Here is a 21,134-nt window from a genome sequence, read left to right on the forward strand (position 1 = left end):
CCGTCTCCCCTTCAGTCCAAATGGTGCTTGCTGAACTCAGAGAAGGGAGGGACAGAGGGACAGAGGTTCCCCTCAGCCAGTAGCTTTGGTCCCTCCTGCCTCGTCCAGGGGTTTCGGTGTGTCCAGTGTGGCTCTCTCCAAACATGCGGGCTCCTCAGGTGTGGACAAAAACGCATGAAGGGCTGTAGACAGAGGTTTCGCACTGGAAATACTTCTACCTTCCTCAGCCCAGGATGAGCTGGCAACAGACCCGTCTTCCTTCCTCACGCCTGGGCCTTGATTGGCACTCCCTTTCCACGGGAACCTCTCTCCTGTGAAGGATCTGGGCAGGCACGGAGTCCCTGCCAGGCTGCTGCCTCCTGGCCAGTTATGCCTGATCCCCCATCCACCTTGCCTCCCCCAAAAGCCACCTGAGCAGAGCACCGAGGCCCTCTCGACAGCATAGGGGATGGGAAACGTGTCTGCCTCTCCTGAAAGAGAGACTCAGATGCTCCTGCCCCCACCCTGTCGTCCAAAGATGAGCTGGGGTTGGTAAGGGAGAATGCCCTCCACCTGAGTCTCGTCCATTCTGAAAACTCTGCTCTTTGGCCTCAGGACATACGCCTCCGTCTAAGGCAGCTTTAGCACAGTTCACAGTGGAGCTTCAGGGACCCCAAAATCTTCTCTGAAATTGTATGTCAAACTTGGTATTTATGTGTTGCTTTCACATATTCTGACCTCCTTCCCCCAAAAGAGGTAAGAAGCATTGTGCCTAAAGAGTAACGAATTTGTGTCATCCCTGATGTCCCTTAATTCCCCTGAAATTCAATTACGTCCAGGGCATGGAGGTTGATTCTCGAACTCTCTTGGGCCTTGGACCATTCCCAAAGACAACAAACACAACTTCCTAACCTGTCCTTGCTATGTCAGCTACCCAGGGATTTCTGAGACCCTCCTGATACATCTTAGCCAAAAACCTACCTGTAGAAAGGACACTTCACCCAAGAACACATATGAAGGACCAACAAGCATGTGAAAAGATGCTCAACATCATTAGTCATGGGGAAACGCAAATTAAACTTCAATATGATATCTCCAGATAGCCCCTGGAATGGCTGAAATTAGAAAGACTGACAACACCAAGTATTAGAGAGGATTTGGAGAAAGTAGAACTCTTATACATTGCAGGGGAGTCCAAAATGGTGCAGCCACTTTAGAAAGCAGTTCGATAGTTTTCTGTCAAAAAAAGTGTAAGTGTGGACACACCCCTATCCTACAGCCAGCAATTCTACTCCTAAATCTTTACACAAGAACAACATACAACCACACAAAGCCCTGCATGTGACTGTTTATAGCAGCTTTATTCAGAATAGCCCCAAACTGGAAACCACACAAACGGGTACCAAATGCAAATGGATAAACAAATTGTGACATAGCCACACATATGATGGCAACAAAAAGAAACAGACCACTGATAGACACAACAACATGGCTGACTCTGAAAAGCATCATGCTGAGTGAAAGAAGCCGGACCCAAAAGACAACATACTGTATGATTCCATTTATATGACATTCTGGAAAAGGCAAAGCAATGGACAGAAATCAGATCAGTGGCCGCCGGGGGCTGGAGGTAGGGGGAGGAAATGGACTATAAAAGGGCACAGGGGACATTTTGGAATGATAAACTACTTCTATATCTTGATTGCAGTGGTGGACATGTGATTGAACCCATTTGTCAAAATTCATCAAACCATACATTTAAAAGATGGGTTATATGTAAACTATTCATCAATAAAGCTGGCTTTGAAAAACCTAGCTGCAGAGCATCATTTTTGTTTATATGTAGGACAGCCCAACCCTGGAATCCCTTTGCAAGGATAAAGGATCTCAGGCTTGGGGTCAACTCCCATTGTTTTATGATTTATTTTGCATGTTGGACTCTGGAGTTTTTCCCTAATTTCCTACTCCGACTGGCACTCTTTCAGCTGGGAGCTGCTTTGTTTATCGTTCCCATCTTAAACGTGGAGCCAGAGGGTGTTACGAGCACTGCGAGTCCAAACCGGGTCTCGCTGTATTCTAGGGCTATTAAATGCGCTGCAGCGTTGGAGCAGACTCGAGGGGAGAGAAGGGAGAAAGAGATCTGAAATAGACTGAAACACAGCAGCAGGGATTCAGAGAAGTGCAGGGAGAGACATCTGGGCAGACTCAGCCAGGGACGAGATGCGGGAGTGCAAAAGAGAACAGCGTTCAAAGAAGACTGAACAGTTCCCATTGCCTTTGGGGAAGAGCCCGAACTCCTGAGCACGGGCTGCGGGCCTTCCATGATCTGCTCCCAGTCCACCTTTTCACTACCCACTACAGCCTTTCACGGAATCAACAGCCCTCAAGCACAGGCATGTGCCTTAACATAGCAGGCGCTCCATAAAAGTGTGTTATTTAACGGCAGGGGTTCAATATATACTGTTTGATTCACCACCCCCCCCATGAACATTCATGTTGTTTCCATTTTTGGCTGTGACAAAGAAAGCTGCTGTGAATATTCCTGTCCAGGTCTTCGTGTGGACACGTGCTTTCTCTGGGGAGAACCTGGGAATGGAATTGCTGCGTCCTATGGTAGGTTTAGCACATCCATACCATGGAATACTGCTCAGCAATAAAAAGCCATGGACCACCAGTACACACGACACGGACGAATCCAACAGACACACTGAGTGAAAGACGGCACATACTGCATGACGCCATTTACATAAAATTCATGAAAAAGCAAACTAATTTACAACGACAGAAAGCAGATCAGTGGGTGAGGGAGCAAGGGACCGGGAGGCACAAGAGGCGAGGGTTACAGAGGGGTAGGAGGAAGCTCCCTGGGGCGGTGGAGATGTTCATTATTTTTATAGCACTGATAGTTTCACAGCTCTACTCACATGTCATAACTTAAATTGTACATTTTAAATGTGCAGTTTATAGTATGTCAATTATACCTCAATAAAGCTGTAAAAAGGCTGGTTGAACAAACAGCAGGCTCTCAGTAAATGCACACGGGATGGATTCAGAGAAGGGTTCAGTGTTGGCTTAAGGAATACAAAGCAGGTGCTCAATAAATATTGGTAGAATTAATGTGCAGAATAAATTAGTGAATAAATATTAGGTGCCCAACAATTTTATAACGAGTGACTGACAAGTATTTATGTCACGTTCATCACATGCCAGGCGCTGTCCTAGGCTCTGGGAACAGATTAGGGACTAGAACAAAGATCCGTGCGCTCATGGAGCTGGACTTCGGGGAGGACGGCAGTCAATGAGGTGAGTGAGAGGCACGCACGTGGCGCACTGCACGGTCGCTAAGGAGGGTGCAGCTGAGACGGAGACGGGAACGCCAGGGGAGGGGGCTGATGCGTCTGAGCGGGGCCACCATCTTGAAAGGATGACGCTTGAGACAAGACCTCAAGGAAATGAGCGGACCAGGAGGCAGACATCCAGGAGAACAAAAAGTGACTGTTCCAGAACGGCAGAAGGAGCGGGAGCCGAACGAAGCATCTGCGGGCGGAAAAACGCAGCAGCACGAGGACTGTGAGTGACTTTTTGCCTGCTAGTTAGGTGAGGGATCTTGGAGGAGATCCAGTAGCTTTCTTACCAAGCTTGCCATTTCGTAAGTATGTTAATAAGGCAAGTAAGAAAATCTGGGAAAGTTCTGATATTTCAAATTTAATGCTGTACTAGAAATTTCTCCAATATTCCAATGCTTGTATCATTGTACTCTTACCCACTTAATGCAAATATTTATAAGTAGTTTCCCTTCCATGCCATGCTTCTAGGAAAATGGTTATTAACTAATTACTGAATGCCAAGTATTGTGGTAAACACATATAACTCTACTTTTAACACTTGTTCAGAAAGAGAGGCAAGCAAAGGAGGAGGAGAAAGAGTGAGAAGGGAGGAGGTGAAAGTCAGGTGCCGTTTGTTGTGATCTGTGGTGGCCAGTTTCTTCCTCCGGGACTAAGGTCTTCGCTGGCTGACCTTGGTCAGTTTTCAAAATCAAAACTACTCTGATTAAATAATTCCCCAGACCCACCTCCGTGTTACTCTGCTGTTTAGGATTCTTATTCAGCTCAACAGCCCCCATATTGTCTAGGAAACACTTCAGAATTTTAACCTGAGAACCTGTGGTCTAAAACAGAGATGGCCAACCTCCTGTCTCCCAACCTAACCTAACTTATATAAGGTCAGCAGCGCCTGCATAAAATTCTCAAACTACGAGTAATTTGAGTTCTCTTAAACTCAATATATTTATCATAATACTTTTAGAGAGTAGAAATAAGGGGGAAGAGAGTTGGAACATCAAAATGGTTACTTTAAAAATTTGGGGAGCCACTTTAGAGAAACTTCCAAATTAATTTAATTAATTTTTGCTGGGGGAAAATGCCTAAAAGTTTGCTGTTGAGACACTCATAGTTGAAATTCCCATGATAAACTTCCTTTCGTGCTTCTAATGGATGACGTCCAAGATATTAAACTTGATTTCTGTAGTTAGAGGAAAGGATTCTTATATACTTTCTTCAAAAGTTCTTGAGTATAATTGCCATCTTCAGAAAATCTCAAAAAATGCCATAACCAAGGAATCAAAATTTAGAGCATTTTAAAGCAACAGAGTAGATTAAAAATAGTGATGATTTTTGAAGCTTTAGTTGTAACTTTCTTTTTGTTCCGTGCCTAAAGCCATATTGTTAACGTGGGAAGTGCACAGCAGACTGGAAGGAATGGACAAGTCTGAGCATAAGACATGTTTCTGAACAAGATGTACAATCACATTTGCCCTTCCAGGTCTTACTGCGTTGAGCTGCTTCTCAGCAGCTTTGAGAGGCCCAGTCTTACAGTCCCTCCAAAAAGTTGTTCGCAAGTAGGGAATTACAGTATTCCATGAGATAGCAGCCTTTAAAAAGGCGGGAGGGGAAGGGGGAAGCCTTAATTCAGATTGCAGCTGTGCGCTCAAGCATTGCTTCCCGGTCCTCTCAAGTACCGTATTTAGCTTTTTAAAAACTTTGTGAAACGTCGCACACCAGCAGTTGCGTTTCTGTTGACCGTTGGTTGGTGGCGTCTCACCACCAGAAGCTGTTGGGAATTCAGCGTCGCTTTGTGTCTGTGAAGCCCAGCAGTGTCTGTGCACCGAGACTCTTCCAGCGCTCAGGCGGTGCCTGCTGCTCCTCGGGATGCGTGGCCTTCCTGCAGGAACGCCATGGCCCTGACCTGGGCCTGCTCACTGAGAACGCTGGCTCGGAGTGGAGAGGCCCAGAAGGTATCCACCTGATGGCTCTCGACCACAGCTTGGTGGTACAGTTGGCTGTCGCGGTCAGTTTATTACAATCACTAAAATTTGCAAATAATTTTTTAATAAATTAAAGATTATTCCTTTAATAGCTCACATGCCTTGTGCTGTATTTTAGTGAGTAGGAGAGAAAAGGAGTGGTGTTAACTAGCTGGAGAATTTCTCATTCACCCCTTCAGTATTGACTGAGCTCTTGTGTGGGCATAGGCACTCAGCAGTGAGCAAAACCTTGCAAATCCCTGCTCTCACGCAGCTTACATTCCAGGCAAGGAGACAGACGGGAAAACTAAAGAAAAGAATATTGGGTGGTGACAAGTGCTCAGGAGTAAATGAGGCAGAGGGCGTACAGGGAGTACTGGGCGGCTGGCATACCAGTTCTGATTTTGAGTGGGGTGGCCAGGGAAGGCCCTACTGAGAAGTTGACATCTGAGCAAGTACCTGAAGGAGGTGAGGCAGGGAGCTGTGTGGACCCGGGGTAGGGACTTCCCAGATGGAGGAAAGGGCAAGTGCAAAAGCCCTGCTGCGAGGCTGCCCAGGCCCTTTCAAGGAAAAGCAGGGCGGCCGGCCTGGTGGAGTGGAGCAAGAGAAAGGAAGGGAAGGAGGAATTGAGCTCCGAGAACTTGTGGGGGGGGGGGGTTGGTGCGCGTCTTGTAGGGCGCTTTTGACTGCTGCGAAGACTCTGGCCTTTTGTCTGAGTGAGACAGGAAGCCCTTAGAGGGTTTTGAGCAGAGGAATGACGTGATAGGATTTGTGATATAAAAGGATGTTACAACAACTAGAGAGGCACTCACAACTAAAATACACAACTGTGTACTGGGGGGCTTTGGGGAGAAAAAGAAGAAAAAAAGGATATTGCATTATGGATATAGAAATATAAAAGGATATTATATTATTATGATATAAAGGGGTCACTCCAGCTGTTACGGGGAGAATAGCCTCTAGGAGGGGAAGTGGAAGCGAGAGCAGCTAGGAGGCAGTTGCCCCATCCAGGGAAAAGATGTTGGTGGCGTGGACGAGGGCGATCACCATGGAGGGGGTGAGGAGTGGAGGCCTCGTGGGCGTCAGCCTGTGCATCTTCGGGTACCCCCCCCAAAAAAATTAAGTGTTCTGTTTGAAGATCTCTGCTGGCAGTGATCCTATAGTTTCTCCTCTCACAAATTAAACTTGGCCTCTGTCATGGTTTTTCCTATGCAAGGAAATAACTGTCTAGTAAAAGGTAAGTGATCTTTGACCTTTCAGTCATGAACCATTGCAGATCAAAGCATCTTTCTCCTCTCCTCTCTTCCCTGCTCCCTGGCATACTCAGAGTGTGGGTGGACGTCACGGGTGACGGAGGGGCCCCCGCTCTACCGCTTTCATCTTTCTCTGCCATGCAGTTTCTCTTTAGTCTGTAGAGCGCCTGTCTCCAGCTTCCCTGACTCGGAATCCATACCATCCCTGCAAGTAGGCTGAATCTACTGTTGATTTCACATCCCTGTTTCTTTCTCTTCACCTTGCTTACTGTCTTTCTTGACAGTCTTGTCTCCTGTTGTTAATTCTTCAGAGTTTGCCTTTTGTTTCTGTTTTTTTCAGTACCAGAAGGCAGAGTGATATGACAGAAAGAATGTGGGCTTTGGCGTCAGACAGACCAGGACTAAAATCCTGCTTCCATACATCCTGTGATATGTGGTTTATTTGACTTCTCTGAGCCTTGGTTTTCTCATCTATAGAATGAGAATAACGTTTTCTTTCCAGAATTATTATGGATATTAAATTTTGGGGAAATACAATTCTCAGAATTTACAAAAGAAAAAGAAAAACATATGTCTACCTAAAGACACGTACTGTTCAAAGCAGCTTTATTTATAATACCTCCAAATTGGAAGCAGCCCGGATGTGTATCAGCATTTGAATGGATCAGCAAGTTGTGGTATATCCACACAGTGAAATACTACTCCTCAGTAAAAAGGAATGAACTGCTGATAAATGTGATAACATGGACGAAACTCAAGAACACTGGGCAAAACTAATTTATAGTGACAGAAAGCAGAGCGGTAGTTGCTGGGAGCCAGGACAGTGTAGTGTGTGAGGGGGAAAGAGTTGACTGCAAAGGAAGACAACTCGAAGAAACTTTCTTTTCCCAGTTTTATTGAAGATATATTTTACATACAGTAAAAGCCACCCTTTTATGATTTACAGATCTTTGAATTTTGTCAAACTATGTAGTATATCTGTCACCATAGTCAAGATATAGAATATTTCCATCACCCCAGGATTGCCTTGTGCCCTCTCTGTAGTCATCCCCTTGCCACACTCCCAGCCCTTGGCAACCGCTGATCTAATTTCTGTGCCCATAGTTGTGCCTTTTCCAGAATGTTACATAAGCAGAATCATACAGTATATAGTCTTTTGTGTCTGACTTCTTTCACTGAGCATAATGTGAGAGTGATCCCCATGGATTTATGGATCAATACTTTGTTCCTTGTTATTGCTGAGTAGCGCTCCGCTGTGTTGGGTATACCACGTTTGTTTATTCCTTCACCTGTTGATAGACATTTGGATTGTTTCCAGTTTGGGGGCAATTAGGAATAAAGCTACTCTAAACATTTCAAGTACAGGTTTTTCTGTGGACATAGGTCATATTTCCCTGGAGTAATTACCTAGGAGCAGGTTTGCTGGATTGTATGATAAGTGTATGATTTAGTTCCTAAGAAACACCCAAACGATTTTTCGGAGTATCATTTTGCGTGCCCACCAGAAATGTCTGAGAATTCCAGTTGCTCTGCGTTCTCATCAGCACTTCATACTGTCAGCTTTTTAAAAAATTTAAGCTATTCTAATAGATGTGTAGTGATATATCCTTGTGGATTTAATTTGCATTTCCCTCATGAATAATGCTGTTGAGCATCTTTTCGTGTGTTTTTTGCCATCTGTGTCTCTACTTTAGTGAAGTGTGTATTCAGATCTTTTGCACATTTTTAACTGGGCTCTTTTTTTTCTTATTATTGAGTTTTGAGTGTTTTTATATATGCTGGTTACCAGGCCTCTACCAGGTGTGTTATGAAAATATTTTCTCTCAGTCTGTGGCTTGTCTTTTCATTTTCTTAACAGCCTTTAGAAGAGCAGAAATTTTAATGAGATCCAATTTGTCAGTTTTTTCTCCTATGATTCTAAAAAGTCTTTGCCTATCCCAAGGTCACAAAGATTTACCCCTTTGTTTTTTCTACAAGTTTTACAGTATTAGCTTTTTCATTTAGGACTGAAATGATCCATTTTGAGTTAATTTTTGTGTATGGAATGAGGTTAACTTTTTGCATGTGGATGAGTAGTATTCTAGCACTATTTGTTGAACTTTCTCCATTGAATTTCCTTGATATCTTTGTTGAAAATCAGTTGACCGTATATGTGTGGGTCTATTTCTGGATTATATTTCTGTTCCATTGATGTGACTGTCCTTTTGACAATACTACAGTATTTTGATTAATATGCTTTTACAGTAAGTCTCGAAACCAGCCTTATTGTGCTGGCTGGGACCTGCAGTGTGATAAAGACTAGGAGTGAAGAGAGGAGACATTCTTGCCCTGTTCCCAGTCTTAGGAAGAAAGTATTCACTCTTTCACTGTTACATATGATGTTAGCTGTGGGTTTTTTACGGATGCTCTTTATCAGGTTAAGGAGGTTCCCTTCTATTCTTACTTTCTGAGAATTTTTATCATAAATGATTTTGAACTTTGTCAAATGTCTTTTCTTCACCTGTTGATATCATGTGGTTTTTCTCATTTAGTTTGCTGATAGAGTCAGTTATGTTGACTGACTCATGAATGTTGAACCAACCTTGTATTCTTAGAGTAAACCATAGTTGATTGTGATGTGTTATCTGTCTTACATATTGTTGGATTTGATTTGCTAATATTTTGCTAGGAATATTTGCATTTATGTTTATGAGGGATATTGGTCTGTGCTGTTCTTTTCTTGTAGTGTTTTTGTCTGGTTTTGGTATCAGCAGCATGCTAGTCTCGTAAAATGACTTCAAAAGTGTTCCCTTCCCCTATGTTTTCTGGAAGAGTTTATGTAGAAGTGGTTAATTTTTCTTTAAGTGTTTGGTAAAATTTGCCGGTAAAGCCCTCTGGTTTTTCTGGTGTGGTTTTTAACTACAAATTCAATTTCTCTGATAGATATAGGGATATTGAGATTATCTATTCTTGAGCAAGCTTTGGAATTTGTGTCTTTCAATGAATTTATCCATTTCATCTAATTTACCAAATTTATTGGCATAATAACTTCTTTTAATGTCTGTAGGAACTGTATTGGTGGCCCCTTCTTCAATCCCATTGTTAATAAGTTGTGTATTCTCTTTTTTTCCCTTGATTAATCTAGCTGAAAGTTTATCAATTTTATTGATGATTTTGAACAATGAGTTTTGCTTTCCTGATTTTTTTCTCTACTTATTTTTTGATCTAACTGATCTATTTCATCATTTCAATATTGATTTTGTTCTCATCATTATTATTTCCTTCTACTTAGTTTTGGAATAATTTTCTCTCTTTTTTCTAAAGGTGGTAGATTAGATTACTGATTTGGATCTTTCTTTTTCAACATAAATATATAATGTTGTAATTTCTCTCTAAATATTGCTTTAACTGCATCCAGCAAATGTTTATATATTGTATTTTCGTTTATTTAGAATTATATTTTGCTTTTTTAGCGAGGAGGTCATCTCTTTTTTCTTTGCTGAGGAAGATTAGCCCTGAGCTGACATCTGTTGCCAATCTTCCTCTTTTTTTACTAGAGGAAAATTAGTCCTGAGCTAACATCTGTGCCAGTCTTCTTCCACTTTTTATGTGGGTCACCACCACAGCATGACTAATCGGTGTTTTAGGTCCACACCCAGGATCCAAACCCACGAACCCAGGCCACCAAAGCAGAGCACACCAAACTTAACCACTATGCCATGGGGGGGCCTTCCTGTTTCAGTTTTTTTTTTTAAATTTTATTGAGGTCATAATAGTTTATAACATTGTGGAATTTCAGTTGTACATTACTATTTGTCAGTCACCATATAAATTTGCCCCTTTATCCCTTATCCCCACGCCCCAATCCTCTTCCCCTCTGGTAACCGTTAAACTGTTCATGTTGTCCATGTGTTAGGTTATTCTCGACATATGAGTGAAATCATGCGGTGTTTGTCCTTCTCTGTCTGGCTTATTTCACTTAACATAATATCCTCAAGGTCCATCCATGGTGTTGCAAATGGGATGATTTGATCTTTTTTATTGCTGAGTACTGTTCCATTGTGTTTGTGTGTATATATATATATATACCTAATCTTATTTATCCATTCATCAGTTGATGGGCACTTGGGTTGCTTCCACATCTTGGTTATTGTGAATAATGCTACATTGAACATAGGGGTGCATAAGTCCCTGAATTCTTGATTTTAAGTTCTTTGGATAAATACCCACTAGTGGGATAGCTGGGTCATATGGTATTTCTATTTTTAATTTTTTGAGAAATCTTCATACTGTTTTCCATAGTGGCTGCATCAGCTTGCATTCCCACCAGCAGTGTATGAGGGTTCCCTTTTCTCCACATCCTTTCCAGCATTTGTTTTTTTTTGTCTTGGTGATTATAGCCATTCTAACGGGTATGAGGTTGTATCTCATTGTACTTTTGACTTGCATTTCTCTAATGATTAGTGATGTTGAACATCTTTTCATGTGCCTGTTGGCCATCTGTATATCTTCTTTGGAAAAATGTCTGTTGATATCCTCTGCCCATTTTTTTATTGAGGTGTTTGTTTTTTTATTGTTGAGTTGTATGAGTTCTTTATATATTTTGTAGAGTAACCCCTTGTCAGACATATGATTTTCAAATATTTTCTCCCAGCTGCTGGGTCATCTTGTCGTTTTGTTCCTGGTTTCCTTTGCCTTGCAGAAGCTTTTTAGTTTGATGTAGTCCCATTTATTAGTTTTTTCTTTTGTTTCCCTTGCCTTAGGAGACATGGTGTTTGAAAGGATGCTGCTATGACCGATGTCAAAGGGTGTACCACCTGTGTTTTCTTCTAGGAGTTAATGGTTTAGGTCTTACATTCAAATCTTTAATCCACTTTGAGTTAATTTTTGTGTGTGGTGAGACAATGGTCTACTTTCATTCTTTTGCATGTGGCTGTCGAGTTTTCCCAGCACTGTTTAGTTTATTGAAGAGACTTTCCTTTCTCCATTGTATCTTCTTGTCTCCTTTGTTGAAAATTAGCTGTCCATAAATGTGTGGTTTTATTTCTGGGCTTTCAGCTCTGTTCCATTGATCTGTGAAATGCCACTTTTATCATCTCCTAAGGTATAGTGTAAATTGAGTGTTTCTAAGCTCTCTACCGTTTTACTTATCTGTCCAACTATTTTAAATGTTGTAACTTTATAACGCATTTCAATATCTAGTGATGCAAGTCCTTCATTTTTCAGTTATATTCCAAAATTTCCCTATGTTCAACTCTTTATTCTTTGCATGATTTTCTTTGTTTTGTGTTGCTAGTCCCTTAAAAGTGATTAATTGGAAATCTGACTTCCAAGTTCTTTAAAGTCCTAGTTTAAATTTAGCTTTTACTGCACTTTTTTCTGGGTGAATATTAAACATGAAAGCTGACCAGGTATCATTTTAATTTTTGCTCATTTTGAAATCTTTTAATGACTTGTTTTGCTGTTCAGTGCCACAGAGACTTTAAATGAAAAGTACAGTGTTTAAAACTTGGTATAGACTTTGCTATTTGAATTTTAATTTACTTTTTTTAGATACCTTAGGATTAGCCCAAAGGCATCCCTTCCACCACTTTTCAGATGCATCTCTCAAGAACTTGTACTAAGGAAATAAGCGGTATTTTTTTTCTTAAAAATACTACTTATTTTATTTATTTTTTAATTTTTAAAATTTTTTTTAATTGCAGTAACATTGGGTTAAATATTGTATAGCTTTCAGATGTACAGCGTAATATATTTTGAATTCTGTGTAGATTTCATCATGTTCACCATCCAAAAACTAATTATAGTCCATCCCCTCTCATGTGAGCCTAATCACCCCTTTTGCTCTCCCCCCCTTCCCCTCTGGTAACCACCAATCCAATTTCTGTTGCTATGTGTTTGTTTGTCATTGTTTTTATCTTCTACTTATGAGTGAGATCATATGGTATTTGACTTTCTCCTTCTGACTTGTTTCACTTAGTATAATACCCTCAAGTTCCATCCATGTTGTCACAAAGGGCCGGATTTCATCATTTCTTATGGCTGAGTAGTATTCCATCATGTATATATACCATGTCTTCTTGATTCATTTGTCCCTTGATGGGCACCTAGGTTGCTTCCAAGACTATAATGCTGCATGAACATAGGGGTGCATGTATCTTTGTGCATTTGTGTTTTCAAGTTCTTTGGATAAATACCCAGCAGTGGGATAGCTGATTATCTTCATGATACATTTTGGCTTCTGGGGCCTCAGAACCCTAAGAAAAATGTCTGCTGATGGCTTTTGACATTGCTGTCATCTTCTCCTACTTGGAGTATATCCCTCAACCTCTCTTTCTTGATTTCTTTAAGTTATGAATTGAAGTGACTAAAGAGAAAATAATACCTCCCAGGATGTCGTTATCCCCTGGCTTGAGGCTTCCCTCACACCAAACCTCTTCTGTGTTACTTCCATGTGTCACTTGCAGAGATACTTGTGCCCCCTGTCACCCTCTCACTCATTAGAGGGTATAATTTAAAGTACATAAATATGGGACTTCAACTCATAAAATAGTTTCAGATTTTATGCCATTTAAAAACTGGGACCCTGGGGCTGGCCCAGTGGCATAGTGGTTAAGTTTGCACGCTCCACTTCGGCAACCCGGGTTCACAGGTTTGGATCCCAGATGCAGACCTAGCACCACTCATCAAGCCATGCTGTGGAAGCATCCCACATAAAATAGAGGAAGATTAGCACAGATGTTAGCTCAGCAACAGTCTTCCTTAAGCAAAAAGAGGAAAATTGACAAGAAATGTTAGCTCAGGGCCAATCTTCCGCACACAAAAAAGCTAGGAACCTAAACTGTGTGCAATGACCAGTAAGCATTCAAATATGAATATAAATGATTCCTCAGGTTATAAAATCCAAAATAGCTGTTAAGAAAATAATAGGAGACATAATAAAGTCAAAGAATCTGAAGATTAGAAAGGTACCCACTCATCATCTTGTCTCCTCCAACCAAAGTGTAAATCCTGGCTCACAGACCCACTGAGGGACACAGTGTTTTCAGAATTAGTGCTTATGTTGCATGAAATTTAAATGTGATTTTAAATGATTTGCTCTACTTTTTTGGTGAGGGAGATTAGCCCTGAGCTAACATCTGTTGCTAATCCTCCTCTTTTTGTTTAGAGAAGATTGTTGCTGAGCTAACATCCGTGGCCATCTTCCTCTATTTTGTATGTGGGATGCCCACCACAGCATGGCATAATGAGTGGTGCAGAGGTCCACGCTCGGGATCCGAACCTACAAACAAAGTGAAGCGCACAAACTTAACCACTAGGATACTGGGCCGGCCCTTGATTTGCTGCTTTAAGTGTGATTCTTTTTTCTTTTCTTTTTCTTTTTTTGTAAGGATGATTAGCCCTGAACTAACATCCATTGCCAGTCCTCCTCTTTTTTGGCTTGAGGAAGATTGTTGCTGAGCTAACATCTGTGCCAATCTTCCTCTATTTAATGTGGGACACCACCTCACAGTGGCTTGACAAGTGGTGCTAGGTCCGTGCTGGGATTCAAACCTGCGAACCCTGGGCCACCAAAGTGTGCAGGAACTTAACAACTATGCCATGGGGCCGGCCCCTAAGTGTGATTCTTAATGAGTTGAAATCATTTTTTCCATAAGAACATATCTCCGGAGGCTGGCCCTGTGGCCGAGTGTTTAAGTTCGCATACTCTGCTTCAGTGGCCCAGGGTTTCGCCAGTTCAAATCCCAGGCACAGACATGGCGCCGCTCATCAAGCCATGCTGAGGTGGTGTCCCACATGCCACAACTAGAAGGACCTACAACTGAAAATACACAATTATGTACCAGGGGCTTTGGGAGAAAAATGAAAAATAAAATCTTTAAAAAGAACATATCTTTGGTATTTCTTATGGAACTAATTGAACAGTGTGATTTTTGTTTATATCAATTACTTTTACCTATGCAGTTTCGGAAACATGACTTCTCGGTAAAGTTGTGTGCCCTTTAGGGGTCATAGATCCTTTTAAATTAGAATAAGCTTTTCCGCACAACCAAGAGGACTTGTTTCAGGAGGGTTGCCATTCCCCTGGCAGCTGAGATGCACACACTTACGCACCACCTCTCCTACACAACCTCTCCTAACTGCTGGCAGCCTAGATGACTTCCTTTATTTGTTTAACAAAAGGTACAGAAGCTTAGGTGACTCCAGTGGCCCCACAGAGCAGGTACACTTGCCAGGACTATGCAAGGTCAACAGCTGACACTCTCTCTTTAAGGGAAGGTCTGGCCAGTTCTGAGAAACTCGTCTTTTCCTTCTTCCTACCCTTGTATATCATTATTTGGGAAGAACTTAAATAAATTAGCCATGCCTTTAATAGGAAACATATATGAACATCCTGGACCCTTCTGTTCTCTGAGCCAAACTAAGCCTTGGCAAGGCCAGGTCTCATTCCCCGTGGCAGGTGAAGCAGAGTCAGCATCCAGCCATCCTCAAGGAAGCTCACCCTTTGGCTTCCTGGCATCCTGAGGGGCCAGCATCCCCACATCAGCCTGTGTGTCTCTACCAGCCAGCTTAAAATCAAAGAAAAATCGTTGAATCCCAGTGAAAATACTATTTGATTAAAATATACACATATGTTTTAATATACTCTGATCTGTATCCCATTGAGATTTAGAAAAAGTTTGGAATGAATTTCATAGTTTTTAAAATACCAGAACTGTCAGTTATAGTAGACGCTCAAATTTCTTTATTGTCTTAGGGTGTTAACTCAGGCATTCTGAGATTTAAATACAAAATAGAAGTGAGTAAGAGAGCTATCCAAAACTTTATAAATATTCACTTATGAAAGATAAATGATTTGGGGGCTGGCCCCGTGGCCGAGTGGTTAAGTTCGCATGCTCCACTTTGGCAGCCCAGTGTTCACCAGTTTGGATCCTGGGCAGGGACCTACACACTGCTCATCAAGCCATGCTGTGGCAGCATCTCACATAGAAGAGCTGGAAGGACTTACAACTAGGATATACAACTATGTACAAGGGCTTTGGGGAGGAAAAAATAAGAAGATTGGCAACAGATGTTAGCTCAGGGCCAGTCTTCTTCACCAAAAAAAAGAAAAAGAAATAAAGAAAGAAAGATAAATGATTTGGATTGGGGAAATAAAAACAAGTCATTAATCTGTGGGCACCAAACATTTTATTTATGTTTATAAACTGAGGCTAGGATGATTATTGTAGGTGGATCAGTTTTTGAACTTCTGTGTATTGCTAAACTATTTTTTCTCATTAATAAAGGGGAAAATTGATTATATCTTAAAACCTGGAAAAATTTTAATTTTCCACAAAATGTTCTTCAATCTTGCTGTTAAGGCATTATCCTCATGCTCTGTGGAATGTAGCTTCAAATTCAGCGTTACATATATACCGTTATTGTCTAAAATTTAACCTTTCTTTGTTGCAGTTAGAAAATGATTGATTAAACAATGTTTCTTTGTTATTTATGAAGCAAGATCATCGTGATGTTTAAATTAAACTAGAGATCTTTTGGATCTCCCCAACCACAAAATGTGGACTGAGAGTTAGGAAAGCTAAAGAGAATATAAAGTCATATTAATGACGATGAACTGTTCATAGTGTTCCTAGGCAACTTGTGAGGGAAATGGAAATTGTACAGAAGCTGTTTGGAAAGGCAAAGAGCCCGTGATGGTAAGCCTGTAGACCAAGGATACTGGAATCTAAGAATGCCCATTGGGCCCAGTATTTATAAAATGCTTCCCTGAGCCAGCCACTCACCTGGGTGCTAGGGGCAACAGTAAACAAGACAGACTCACAGCCCTGTGAGGTAGGCACTATTATTACGTCTTCCATTCTGCATTGGAAACTTTGGACCCAGAGAGGTGGGTTGCGTTGCCCAAGGTCACGCAGCTCATCTGTAGCAGAGCCAGAATGGGAACCCAGACAGCTTGGTTGTTGACACTCTCGCTGAACTCACTGTTCTTTTTCTAATTCTTTGAGGTATAAAGTAAGGTTGTTTATTTGAGATCTTCTCTTTTTCCTTAATGTAGGCATTTACTGCAGTAAACTTCCTTCTTACATATCTGCAATATATAAGATTTCATCTCATACAATTTACATATTCAATATATGTAGCAAAATAGATGACGGTTGTGGAAAGCTTATCACCCTTGGATAAAACGTTTCAAAACATACCAATGACGTTTATTTCTTTAATTACAGCAAAATAAGAAATGAGCAAAAGAAACTCCTATTCATAGGAAGTAAAAACAGTGGGATTTGGGGTGTTTAATTCCTGAAAGAATGTTTTGAACTATGATGGGAAATCACCAAATCTCAAAGGGAAAAAGACTTCACAGAACAATGGCTGGTGCGGTCAGTAAGCAGAAGAGTCATGGAAGGCCAGACCCCTGGCGTTTCATGAAAGCAAGTGCTTGCTAAACAGGAGGCTGGGCCCTGCCCCTCTCTTGAAGAAATGACAGATGTCTGGGAATGGCTCAGTGTTACCCAATTTCCCGCCCTCTGTGGTAAAAGCCCCTCAAAGAGACCAAAACCCTAACAAGAATTTGTGAGCCAAAGCATAAACCTCTCTCATTTCTTCGAGGAAGAAAAGCCTTTCCTGGAAGTTCACCAGGCAAAGCATGTCAAGAAGCTCCTGAGAAAGTCCCCCAGGCAGTAAGCCACGGATGGTCCATTTGCCCCTCAGTGTGTGCGGCAATACTGATGGGCCCTGACGGCGGGAGAGACCCTGGATGACGGGAAGGGCACTTGTTTGCTCATAAGAGAAACTCAGCTCAAACTGGATGAAAGAGGAAAAGGAAATTTAGGGCCTTACAGAACCTGAAAGTGTAGACGTAGTCAGTTTCGGACACAGGTGGATCCAGGGGCTTAATTGCCATCATCAGAACTAGATCTCTTGGCCTCACCTCTTCCCGGCTCTGCTTTTATCTGTGCTAGCCTCATAGTTAGAGGGGGCTTCCTTCCCGTGGTGGCCCCCAGAATCTCAACTTATACCCTCCTGGTTTAAGCTGACAAGAAAGAGAAATTTTCCTTTCTAAGAATTCAAACAAAAGTCCCATGAGTGTGTTTCACTGGATCAAATTGGACCACATGCCATCCCAGAACCAATTCCTGTGGCTGGGTGATTGGAGAAAACTGATTGTTAAGCGTGGGTCACATGTTCACCACTGGAACCAGGAAGTGGTTCAGCCTCACTGAACCACAGGACTGCTGGTGGGGAGAAGTAGATTCCCAGAGAAAAACCCATATGTCATTACCAGTAAAAGAGGACATAGCTCATGGCCAGGCAAAGGCACCTGGTCTCCAGTGATCATACAGGTCACCCCACCCCTGCCACTGGCACTATGTGCAAGGGGATGTGCCCCAGAGAAGGGACGTGTCTAATCCAAGGTCACACAGTGCCAAAGCTACTGCTTTGGTTAGAACTACATTTGGCTGCGTATAGAAGAAAATGCAAAATAATAGTGGCACAAACAAAAGAGAGATTTATTTCTTTCTCATGTAAAAGAACTCCGGAGGTGGGCAGTGTGTACTGACCCTGGACTGCTCCCCATGGCAGTTTACCAATCATCTGTCTTTCTGCTCCAGTATCTTATTGGTCTCCATTTATGGAGGCAGTCCATGGTCACAGATGGATAGTTGCTGGGGCTCCAGCCTGGACCAGCCACCATGTCTGCATTTCAGAGGACAGGCAGGAGAAAAGGACCGGCAATGGTGTCCCTTGCAGCTGTGTCGGTTCCATCTAAGCACCCTCCCCGAAGTCTCACACCACACCTCTGGTCACAGCTAATTGGCCTGTACTTCTTAGTCTTGGTCACTCTTAGCTGTAAGAGAGGTCAGGAACTACAGCCTTTTAGTTTGGTGAATTGCTGTACTGAATAAAACTGAGTCTCTGTCCTGAAGAATAAGGGGAGAAGGAAAACTGTGGAATCTCCCAGTGTTCTTTCTCTTCACTAAACTGTAAGATGAAGAGGAGGAGAAGAGGTTATTTTCAGAAAAATCAGGTGTTTGTTTACCATCCACAACCTGTTTTTTCTTGGCGTTTATTAATTCACAGAGAGAAAAAAAAAGTCTTGGTTCCAAACCAGGATATATGAGTGGGACCCCTGCTTTCATTTCCCAATCCAAATGATTGGAACCACTGTGTTGGCTTTTATCTGCCTGTACCTTGTAAGTAGATCTGAGTAAATCCTTTTCTGTTTTACAAATGGGGTGGGGCTAGGGCAGGCATTGTCCTTAAAAAGCTGGGTCAAAATTGCATCCGTGTAAATCAAGGAAGTACAATTCTTTGACCCCACTATTTTGACTTCAAGGACACTTTAACCCATGTGGCAAATGTAACTAATACATATAATTGAATTATTTATGGAGACTTCCAGTTGCCAATTACACACATAAAGAGCTTTCAAGACACCACTCCATCCTAACAACAGGTAAAACTCTGAGCTGATGGACAAATTCCTAGACGCCTACAATCTCCCCAAACTGAATCAGGAAGAAATGGAGAATCTGAATAGGCCAATCACAAGTAAGGAAATAGAAACGGTAATCAAAAACCTCCCCAAAAATAAGAGTCCAGGATCAGACGGCTTCTCTGGAGAATTCTACCAAACATTCAAATAAGACTTAATACCTATTCTTCTCAAACTGTTCCAGAAAATTGAGAAAGATGGAGTACTCCCTAACACATTCTATGAAGCCAACATCACTCTGATCCCCAAACCTGACAAGGACAACACAAAGAAGGAGAACTACAGGCCGATATCACTGATGAATATAGATGCAAAAATCCTCAACAAAATTTTGGCAAACCGATTACAGCAATACATCAAAAAGATTATACACCATGATCTAGTGGGATTTATACCAGGGACACAGGGATGGTTCAACATCCGCAAGTCAATCAACGTGATACACTACATCAACAAAATGAAAAACAAAAACCACATGATCATCTCAATAGATGCAGAGAAAGCATTCGACAAGATCCAACACCCATTTATGATAAAAACCCTCAATAAAATGGGTATAGAAGGAAAGTACCTCAACATAATAAAGGCCATATACGACAAACCCACAGCCAACATCATACTCAATGGACAAAAACTGAAAGCCATCCCTCTGAGGACAGGAGCAAGACAAGGGTGCACACTTTCACCACTCCTATTCAACATAGTACTGGAGGTGTTGGCCAGAGCAATTCAGCAGGAAAAAGAAATAAAAGGAATCCAAATAGGTAACGAAGAAGTAAAACTCTCGCTGTTTGCAGACGACATGATCTTATATATAGAAAACCCCAAAGAATCCATAGAAAAACTATTAGAAATAATCAACAACTACAGCAAAGTAGCAGGGTATAAAATTAGCGTGCATAAATCAGTAGCATTTCTATACACTAACAATGAACTAACAGAAAAAGAACTCAAGAACTCAATCCCTTTCACAATCGCAACGAAAAGAATAAAATACCTTGGGATAAACTTAACCAAGGAAGTGAAGGATCTATACAATGAAAACTACAAGACTTTCTTGAAAGAAATTGACGCTGACATAAAGAGATGGAAAGAAATTCCATGCACATGGATTGGAAGAATAAACATAGTTAAAATGTCCATACTACCTAAAGCAATCTACAGATTCAATGCTATCCCAATCAGAATCCCAAGAACATTCTTCACAGAAATTGAACAAACAATCCTAAAATTCATATGGGGCAACAAAGACCGCAAATTGCTAAAGCAATCCTGAGCAAGAAAAACAAAGCCGGTGGAATCACAATCCCCGATTTCAAAACATACTACAAAGCTACAGTGATCAAAACAGCATGGTACTGGTACAAAAACAGGTCCACAGATCAATGGAACAGAATTGAAAGCCCAGAGATAAAACCACACATCTATGGACAGCTAATCTTCGACAAAGGAGCAGAGGGCCTACAATGGAGAAAAGAAAGTCTCTTCAAACAAATGGTGCTGGGAAAACTGGACAGCCACATGCAAAAGATTGAAAATTGACCATTCTTTTTCACCACACACCAAAATAAACTCAAAATGGATCAAAGACCTAAAGATTAGGCCTGAGACAATAAGTCTTTTGGAAGAGAATATAGGCAGTACACTCTTTGACATCAGTTCCAAAAGAATCTTTTCGGACACTGTAACTCCTCAGTTGAGGGAAACAACAGAAAGAATAAACAAATGGGACTTCATCAGACTAAAGAGCTTCTTCAAGGCAAGGGAAAACAGGATTGAAACAAAAAAACAGCTCACTAATTGGGAAAAAATATTTACAAGCCACTTATCTGACAAAGGGTTAATCTCCATAATATACAAAGAACTCACACTGCTTAACAACAAAAAAACAAACAACCCGATCAAAAAATGGGCAGAGGACATGAACAGACATTTCTCAAAAGAAGATATGAATATGGCCAAAAGACACATGAAAAGATGTTCATCATCACTAATCATCAGGGAAATGCAAATCAAAACTACACTAAGATATCACCTTACACCCGTTAGATTGGCAAAAACACCCAAAACCAAGAGCAACAAATGTTGGAGAGGTTGTGGAGAAAAAGGAACCCTCATA

General features: G+C 41.5%; 1 protein-coding gene across 1 annotated transcript in view; it reads left to right on the plus strand.

Annotated features, from left to right (window-relative positions):
• Nucleotides 1-21,134, plus strand: part of LOC103543158 (stimulated by retinoic acid gene 6 protein-like) — a 149,892-nt gene that overhangs the window by 101,979 nt on the left and 26,779 nt on the right. The window contains exons 9-10 of the mRNA XM_070595825.1: nt 17,128-17,198; nt 18,605-18,713. Coding sequence (XP_070451926.1) covers nt 17,128-17,198; nt 18,605-18,713 — 180 coding nt within the window. The remainder of the gene's footprint in view (nt 1-17,127; nt 17,199-18,604; nt 18,714-21,134) is intronic.

The sequence above is a fragment of the Equus przewalskii genome, chromosome 26 (assembly GCF_037783145.1).
Source record: "Equus przewalskii isolate Varuska chromosome 26, EquPr2, whole genome shotgun sequence".
In the NCBI taxonomy this organism is placed as follows: Eukaryota; Metazoa; Chordata; class Mammalia; order Perissodactyla; family Equidae; genus Equus; species Equus przewalskii.